General features: G+C 34.0%; 1 protein-coding gene across 10 annotated transcripts; it reads left to right on the plus strand.

The window, feature by feature from the left end:
* The first annotated feature begins 4798 nt into the window (after positions 1-4798).
* Positions 4799-8914, plus strand: LOC25501321 (uncharacterized). 10 transcript variants are annotated; one of them, XR_005643606.1, is made up of 9 exons: positions 4807-5477; positions 6169-6310; positions 6666-6740; positions 6832-6924; positions 7267-7387; positions 7678-7914; positions 8002-8181; positions 8298-8366; positions 8464-8914. XR_005643606.1 is itself a non-coding variant. In XM_039829357.1 (3 exons), exons 1-3 carry the CDS (start codon positions 8056-8058, stop codon positions 8662-8664), a joined length of 396 nt encoding a protein of 131 aa, XP_039685291.1. In that variant the 5' UTR covers positions 7678-8055; the 3' UTR covers positions 8665-8914. The 10 variants fall into 10 exon arrangements, 1 of the variants encoding a protein (XP_039685291.1); XR_005643611.1 differs by having other exon boundaries at positions 4799-5477; positions 6169-6348; positions 7678-8181; XR_005643608.1 differs by having other exon boundaries at positions 4802-5477; positions 6832-7184; positions 7678-8181.
* Positions 8915-9749: the final 835 nt, after the last annotated feature.

Here is a 9749-nt window from a genome sequence, read left to right on the forward strand (position 1 = left end):
TTGTCGAGAATATTATCCCTGTATGTTTTCATTTGACTCACTAGTTCTTTTATCTTGGTATTATATTCTTTTACGGTCTCAAACTCTTTCATTTTTAATAACTCAAACTCACGTCTTAGAGTCTGAAGTTTAATGGCACATACCTTGTCACTTCCTTCAAACTCCTCCTTTAGTGTACCCCAAGCATCTTTGGCACTTATAGCTCCCATTATTCTTGGAAAGATAATGTCTGCCACCGCTTGTTGCAGAAAGAACAATGCATTTGCATCTTTCTGTTTATTTTCCTTCAACTCCTTTTTCTAAGCTGCATTGAGAGTTGAAATGTCTGCGGAAATAGTAAATCCTTCATCTACAATTTCCCATAAATCTTGAGAGCAAAAATATATCTTCATTTTAATGCTCCAAAAATCATAGTTTTCACCATTGAAAGTAGAGATAATCATAGATGATGGTTGAATGGTATTAGCCATGTCTTAGGGAAAAATTTAGAATGGTGTAGGATATAAGGAGGGTTTGGTTGCAAATAGGTGGATAGATTTTCTACGCCCAATATATGATCGAACGTAGCTTTGATGCCACTGTTAGTATTTTGGGTAGTAGTGATAGTTTAGAGTGTAGTTGGATAGTAAAGAAGGCTTTAGTTGATAGTTGAAATATAGTAGTAAGTAGCGTGAGGACTTGGAGCAGGAATAGATTGCATTGCTCTCCAAATTGGATTGATTTGGATTATTTGGATTGATTTGGATTGATTACAAATGAGTACATGCTTGCCTATTTATAGTGTGGATGTCATGTTCTAGATAGTTCTTTTTAGATTCTTCATGCCATTTCCTGTAACGCCCACTTTTGTTTAATTATTTATTTAATCAAGTTTAGCAAATTATATTATATTTTTATAATATATGTGTGAGTTCTGTTGATTTAAGTTGATTTGAAAGATTTGATGTGTTTTGGTGATTTGATAAGATTATGAGACTTATTTTATTGTTAAATAAAATAAGATTTGAAAAGAAAATAAAAATATTTAGTTGAGGGTTGTTTTGAGATTTTAGATAGTTTTGGGGGAGAAAGTGAGATAAGATAAGATATTAGGAAGAAGTATATAAGAGATAGACCTAGTTTTTAGAAAACAATTGCACGTACGATCAAACTTTGGAAAAATGAGGAAAAAGCCAAGAGAAGAGAGAATCACTAGGAGGGCTGCGATTTCTTCAATACAAGGTAAGGGTGAGACTAATAATTCAGTAATATTGATTGTTGTAATTCTGATGGCTAATTGACAAAGTTAGGATTGATTTAGAAAAGTTTTGAAATTAGATCAAACCCCTAAAATTGATGATCAAACGGTAAAAGTTGTTTAGATTGATGTAGAAACCGTCCTATAACCTTAGAATATGTTTAGGATGAATTCTGGATGTGTAATTAAGCTTAGAACCATGTTAGATGATGAAAATTGTGTGAAAACAGCATTCTGTCCGAGCCAAAATTCATCGCTCGCCATAGCGAGCAATGATCCTCGCCTCGCGAGTGATGAATGTTCATCGCTCGCCACGCGAGCCATTTCCTTCGCCTCGCGAGTTACAAGTCGTAGCTCGCAACAGCGAGCAACCCTACTCGCCATAGCGAGCTTGACCAGAGAGCATGTTATTTTCTGAGTTTTTGACTTTTGAGTTGAACCTTAGATGCCTTTGAGTACCTTTAGGTGCCTACTATTGATTAGGAAATGATTTAGAACGAGATTGAACCTGGAACAACCTTAGTTGGGATTCTGGCTTGTACTCGCCATGACGAGCAGATGATCTCGCCTCGCGAGCACTTCCAGAACTGAGTGCTTTTGAGGATTGTGAGACCTGAGCTGTTTGGTTTGGTTAGGAAAGGAACTTTAGGTACTAATGTAACCTATTAAGGATAATGACTGTGAACTGTGAAGTTTTTATGAACTGTTAAGAGACTATGAAATGAAATATGGATTGATTGCCTTTACTTGAATTATTGTTGAATGATCAATAAATTGTTGAGAATGATTTGTTATTAAACCTGTTGTGATTTGATTATGCTGCAAATGTTATTTAACTAAGTTGCATGTTATGAATAAGCTGATGATGAACTCCAAATTATTTGATGTATATGTGATAAGTTGATTAAGATGTTTTGTTGTTAGAGTCCATGCATTAGCATTCATTGAGCTTTGTCCTCACCATGATAGGAGCTTTGTCCTCCGCACGTTTAGGAGCTTTGTCCTCCGCACGATGAAAGTATATTAATACTTATGATGACGATTGGTACCACATGCATATAAGTGTCTAAGTTGCATTGTCGCATTTGTCGAGTTTAATGATGTATATGTTATTGATTATGATTGAAGCTGTGATTACTTGATAATTGTTTATCAAAGATGCTATGTTGTTTAAGACTGATTATGATGTTAATTATGATTTCGAATTACATTGATTAATGTTATTGTGTTATGAAATCTCACCCCTTCTGCTTGAAAATGTTGCTCTTCGTATGAGTAACTTGCAGGTGATCGTGCTTAAGTTTGCAGTTTCTGTCGTGAGTGGCCCTTCCTCACTGAGTCGTCTAGGTCGCTCTGATACGTAACGGGATGGGGTTTTCATGATTTGCATGCTTCATTCTTTTACGTGTTCATTTATGATATTAGACTGAATATTTATGAGATGTTTTAATGAGGCCTGCGTGCCAAGACTTTATGATGATTAGAATTTATTTCCGCTGCTATTTGGTTGACGAAAGATAAATTATTATTTATCTATGTTTTGAAGATTTTAAGAATATGATATCCCGTTAATTGTTGTTTACTCTGATAATTGTTTAAGAAATTTTTATATTGGAAAAACGGAGTGTTACATTTCCTACTACATGTGTAATATTAATTAATTCTAAACTATTCTAGTGAAATCTAGGCATCTACATCATTCTATAAACTACCAATACATTCTAGAGAATTCGAGAAATATGCAGCACATTCTAACACTTCTACACACTTATAGGGAGAGTTCTACACATTTCTCTCAATTACATACATTTAATGATATTTCTACCAATCTAATTCTACATGACTCTAGAATTTTCTATGGGCTACACCACTTATTAGATAATTGGGTCTAACACTTGATTAGTTCAATGGACCAAATCAAGTTTATTATTCAACAATGTTGTCATGTATTGCTGTTATGCTTCTTAGTTTTCTTTGAATTTCAAGTCAAGTACCATGGATTCTAACTCGATGGATTCAAATTTCAAGTCAGGTACGTGCAATTAGTAAGAGGGGTAACTTTGGCGTAATTGGTAAAGTTGTTGTCATGTGATTAGAAGGTCACGGGTTCAAGTCCTGGAAACAGCCTCTTGTGTAAAAAAACAGGGTAAGGCTGCGTACAATACACCAATAATGGTGGGACCCCTTCCCAGACCTCGCATATGCGGGAGCTTTAGTGCACTGGGTTGCCCTTTTACGTGCAATTAGTAAGTTGGGTCTATCGCAAATTCTTTTTTAACCCAACTTTAGATGCACAAAATTTAAAGTATATATGGAGTACTACTTTAACTTGAACAATTCAAGGGCAGTGTACCCACCACCAGTGGAGACATGTACAACCATATGCGAAGTTGTATAGCATAAGTTCTTTGAAATAAGTTTTATAGGAAGATGTAAAAACAATTTTCATTGGTTGTTGGTTATTGAGAAAATGAAAGAGAAAGCAAAATGAATGCACTTTGCATTTAATTTTCTTTTGGAAAAGATAATTTTTTGAAACAACATAGTAAAATATGATAAAATTTGGTCTTTTTTACTTATAATTTGGGACAAAGAAAATGGTTTTTTTTCTTATAATTTGGGACGGAGGGAGTAATTCCATTAAGTGTTGGTGAGACCTTAACACCTTTTTTTTTTTTTTTTTGAGAGAGAGTGAGACCTTAACACCTTGTTTTCATAATATTGCAAACTTTATGCAGCTTGTATCAGAAAGCGTGAAGGCCAAACAATTACATAGCACTTTAATGTCTGAAAAGCAAGCCTTAGCGGATCAACTTCAACAAATTAATTCTTTGATAGAAAATTCAAAGAAGATTGAAAATAGTTAAGAGCAGGTTCTAAGGTTCTATTTCCCCCTGCTACTTAGCCCCCTACTAATATATCTTATTTTGATAAACAACTGTGTTGTTGCTCAATGTTTTAAACAATTATTTGAATTGTGAAGATCAAACGCATTCTATCATAAGCTGCTAAATGTACTCAAGATGAAAAACACCTCGCAACCGCCTTAGAGTTTTCCATGTGGGAATTGGAGGATACTGAGAAGGAGTTGAAGTTGCTCAAGTCTGTTGCTTCAGCTTCAGAGAAAAAGTACGACCAAATTCAGAAAGATGTGGAAGCTTTTGAAAAATAATTGGATAGTGAAAGTTATTTTTCTCTCTTAGTCATTCAATCAAGTCTGGATCCGGAGCAGATTTTTAAACACATCACTTATACAGTCTTAATTCTAATGATGTTCCTAGAGCCACCATAAGTTTGTGTTAACTAGGGGGGACCAATAATAGTGTCGGCTTACTTTCCCATAGTTGCTTAGTTTGTATAAAATCATATCATATCATCCTTTATATCTAATTCTAGCAAACATGTTTACCCTAATTGCCAAACCCTAATCTTAATTTTTTGACTCCAAATCATTCTGACCGTTAGATAAATCTATGTTGATCTCTACACAATCCATCTATTTCCAATACACAATCCATCTATTTCCAATAAACATTTTCTTTCAATTTTAAGTCATAAGTGCATTGGTAACATACGCATACGCTTCACACCAATATATTCTCCTCCACTTTCCCACGGCAGACTTCTCAACTTCTTCTGTAGGTTTCCCATGTATTGCTACTATTTTCAAACAAAAAACTGATATAATTTTTTTAGGCTTCCTTTTCTAAAAAAAAATCTCTTTTCTTCTTTGTGTCCCAACCTTTCTCTTTCGTATGATCTTCTCCATAACTCTTTCTTATGGAGCTTTTTCACCCTTCCCATCTGTTACATCCATTCATTTTTCTCCTTCTTCCACTTTGGTTCGAAAATCATAAACGCCATGTCCTTCTGATTCCTCTCTCCTCCGCGCCAACCACCTCCCCTCCACTGCCCGCCGCTTCTCCAAACAAGAACTCCGATAAAGCTCTCTTCTATGGTATTGACAATCACCTCCGCAACGCTACTTCTCCGCCTCCGTTCTCCGGCATCGACGCTTCCATCGTCGTCTCCGTCCGTCCTGCATCGGAAGGATTATCTTCTGCTTTCACAGCCACGGAGAATGGTTCCACTTGGATTGCTATCGGCGGTCAACTCCCCAGCTACGACTGGAATCTAATCCATTCCGTATCCGTCCGTTCTCATCTCGATGAAATCAATTCAATTTGCAGAGTCTGGCCAGAGAGTGCCGCCGCTGGAACTGAATCTGTTTCTGTTGCTGGTAATTATTTTAAATTACACAGAGAAAAATGTTTTGTTTATGATTTGTTTCTTTATTGAAACTCATTTGAATCTATGCTCATTTGGTGCTTTGCATTCAAACTGTTTGATTATATGCTCATTGATTATGTGCTTAAAGTGAACATGTGATAGATGCAAACTTAAAGTAAAGGAAATCTTGAAAAAATTGACGGTCTCTAATATGATTTATTTACATTCTTTAAATTAAAAATATATACATTATGCTGTCAATTGTTATTATCCGAAGTTAAACAAAACCAATTGTTCTTTGTATGTGATTTGTGTTGATTAATGAATGACATGGGTATTTACAGCTGAGACAAATACATAACAGGGGAAGGTGACAATTTCGGGGAATGTGGATCAGTTTCTTATATGGCAGTGTTTGTGAATCAATTTTTTTTCTTACTTTTGCCTCCACCACCTGCTTGATATAATCCTTTGATAAACTTTAACCTATAATTTGATTTTTCTATCAAATATTTGAAACTCATTTCTAGAGTAATATGGAAATAGTCTTTGGAGGTATTTTAGATACAGTTAATTCATGTTTTTGAAATTTCTAACCAGGATTGTTTTCTTTCTGTCATGTGGTGGTCGTATATACATTTGTTATTATACACTATCCTAAATTACTCTATCCGCTAATGCTGCTAATTTGGTTTGTGCAGTTAAAGAGTTGTTTTGGTTTTGACACATTTTTCACTACGGATGTTCGTAGATTTGGTGATGGAGGCATTTTCATTGGGAATTTAAGGAGACCAATTGATGAAGTCATTCCAAAGTTGGAGAAGAAACTCTCTGATGCAGCAGGTAGAGATCTCAAATTCATGGCAGAGAGTACCTGTTTGGTAATGCCATCTTTTTGTTCTTCTATGAACCACATGCCTTAATCATGTGGTATGAGATCAACTAAATAGTTAATTTTTCTTTGATTTTTGACATTGTGAAATTATTTGTTATTGCTTTATGGTGTTGTTTGACTCCAGTGAAAGTGATTATGAGAATAATAATCTACGTTTTCTTAACTATTTTTGCCAATTTTTACCTTAATGAAAACCTGCAATTTTGATCAGGCATTTTGAGAACTTTAGAAATCTATCAATTTGCCAAAAAAATCATTGATTTGAGTAGTTGATCATCAGGTTTATTTCAATGATGGTTGTAGGTATTGCAGTGACAATATAGTTTCCCATGGTTCTCATCTCACACTTCGATTTTGATTTTTCTTTCACAAATAAAGGTAATTGTTGGGTTTTGTTTGTTTGTCAATTTAGGAATTTTTCATACTGGGATTTTGCAAACAGAAGTAATTTTTCTTTTTTCCTGTGAAGGTTTAGTGGCAAAGTAACTTTTAACAATTAAAATGTAAAGATTGGTGCAACGCATATGCAACTTTATGAATGTATGATGTGCACGCATTGAAGGTACAAAAATACCCCAACAGGGAAGAGCTTTTTTAATATGCTACACATAGATTCTCATGTTTAGATATGTATATCTTCATTCATATTTTTTCTTGACCTTAACCCTCCTTTTCTACTTGAAGTTTTTGATTGAGTTTATGTCTTTCAAAACTATTTTGGAATCCACAGCTGAAAAAGATTAAACTTATGGGACTTACATTGTAAGATTTGAAGTACGATTTTTTCAGAGCAGGAATAATTAAGGGTCACGCTCATATAGGGTGATTTGATTACTGTATATATTTTGATTGCTTGGGTTGTTGTATTAATACTCATTGTGTCATTGTGTTGTTATCATTACAGATTCAAGTTGCATGTCCAGGTGATGGACAATACAGGATCAAAAAGTATTATCCTTTTTTACTGTAACATTGCAAATTTTGTGGGAAGGAGTGTTCAAGACCTAATTGATGCTCAAGGGCAGGTGATATAACTAAACATGTTTGATATAATCCTTTGATGAACTTTAACCTATAATTTGATTTTTCTATCAAATATTTGAAACTCATTTCTAGAGTAATATGGAAATAGTCTTTGGAGGTATTTTAAACAAATTTGATCCTGTATTAACCTTGCCATTTCGTGGTATGATTTTTCAGAGCAGGAATAATTAAGGGTCACGCTCATATAGGGTGATTTGATTACTGTATATATTTTGATTGCTTGGGTTGTTGTATTAATACTTATTGTGTCATTGTGTTGTTATCATTACAGATTCAAGTTGCATGTCCAGGTGATGGACAATACAGGATCAACAAGTATTATCCTTTTTGACTGTAACATTGCAAATTATGTGGGAAGGAGTGTTCAAGACCTAATTGATGCTCAAGGGCGGGTGATATAACTAAACATGTTTGATATAATCCTTTGATGAACTTTAACCTATAATTTGATTTTTCTATCAAATATTTGAAACTCATTTCTAGAGTAATATGGAAATAGTCTTTGGAGGTATTTTAAACAAATTTGATCCTGTATTAACCTTGCCATTTCGTGGTATGATTTTTGAGCTCTGATGATTATCTGCTTACACTACAGGCCAACAATTCTCTTGGTTACCCCAAAGAATTGGGGCTGTTGGTTGGTAAACAGATGTTGTTTAAAGTTGAGATCACTGATTGGAATTTGGTACACAATTGGCGAAATCATGGTGTCAAGAGGACTTCGGATGATGCTGATCTGATCAAAAGGTTTATTGAGAAACATAATATTAAGGAGGTAATTTTATATAGGACTTTATCATTAAGGTGGTAATTTTTTATAGGACTTTATTACGTAAATTAAATTAGATCATTCACTTTAAGAATAAAAAGTTCAAAATGTATTGTTTTCAGATTGCTGAAGAGGATGATTCTTGCAATAACAATGTTCCGCTGACACAAATTGGTGAAGCGCGATTGGAGGTATAAACGGTTCAGATTGCACTTTTTAAATGTTTTTAAAATATTCTAAACCATAGGAAACATTAAACTAATAATGCAATATTTTCTCCATTTACAGAGCCGCCTTATTGAGTTTGGTGATTCAACCAAAACTGGGAATGATCTGGTGGATAACGAGCAAACACCTGGTAGCAAATCTGGAGGGAAAAGGTTTGCTGATGCAGAGGATTCTGCTATACTTGGCACCGAAGAGATTGGAGATAGATCAATTAACAAGCTGCAGAAGATGATATGTGTCAAGGTTGAGAAACTGAACTAATGGGGAGGATGAAGTCCATAATTTTAAATTTCTGTTTTGTCTGATACCAGATTCTGTGTTGGTTCTGGATCAATATGTTACGTTTATTTGCTTTAGACTATTTCCCATTTTGGTGTAATGTTTTTTGAACCTTAGGCCCTACTGCCTTTTGTTTGTTGCCCGTTTATATTTCTGTCAACTGTTTTGTCTGAATCAATCTAAATATTTCCTCCTATTGATGTTTCAACTGTTTGAGGTTTTACATTTATCAGTCTAAGTGTTTTACATATGCAATGTGTTTATTCTGACTGTTTTTGTAAGCCTATTAGCTTAAACACGTGATATTATTACAAAGCTATCTGCGCAGATGTTTCCGAATTTCATCTTTTACTATATGCGCATGATATTTGAGATGAATTTTGGCAATTTGTTAAATACTTTTTAGCAAATTGTTATGTTTGGTTACTTTTCAAGCATACTTTGACCCGTCAGTTTGTGAATGGTCATCTCCAATGCTCACAAATATTCATTTTGATAAATGGAACCTTGCATTTTAAAAAATATTAATTAGTTTATCTAGGTCCTGATTTTTTTTAGAGTTTATCACCTTATATTATAAGTATTTCATATTTTATATAGTCATTTATATGACAATTATAAATTGATGAACATTTGACAACACGTTAAAAATCATTTTATTCCTAAATTTAATCATTCTACGTAAGTATAAAACTGTTAGGGACTATATACTTAATATTATCATATAGTGGTTAGGTAAAAAAAAATTTGATCACAGTACGATAACTTACAACTTCAGATTAATGTATGTTAAATATACTTTGATTACTATCACATGATAAACTATAGTTGGGGAAGCATTAAGGACCTCCATGGATTGTAGAGGCTAAGCATGTAAACTACAAGCTGTATATGACTGTGTCTAATTAAGTTGTAAATGGATAGTTAATGCAAATTAGACTGCTTAAATGCAACAGGACACATGTTTGGCGTTTTTAAATTTCTTGCTGAGTTATTGTGTTTCATCAAGCGAATTTATTTAAAAGCAATGTATCCAATACTGCCGCGTCTTGATCGTATTTTATCAA

This window comes from Medicago truncatula, chromosome 8 (genome assembly GCF_003473485.1).
Source record: "Medicago truncatula cultivar Jemalong A17 chromosome 8, MtrunA17r5.0-ANR, whole genome shotgun sequence".
Lineage (NCBI taxonomy): Eukaryota > Viridiplantae > Streptophyta > Magnoliopsida > Fabales > Fabaceae > Medicago > Medicago truncatula.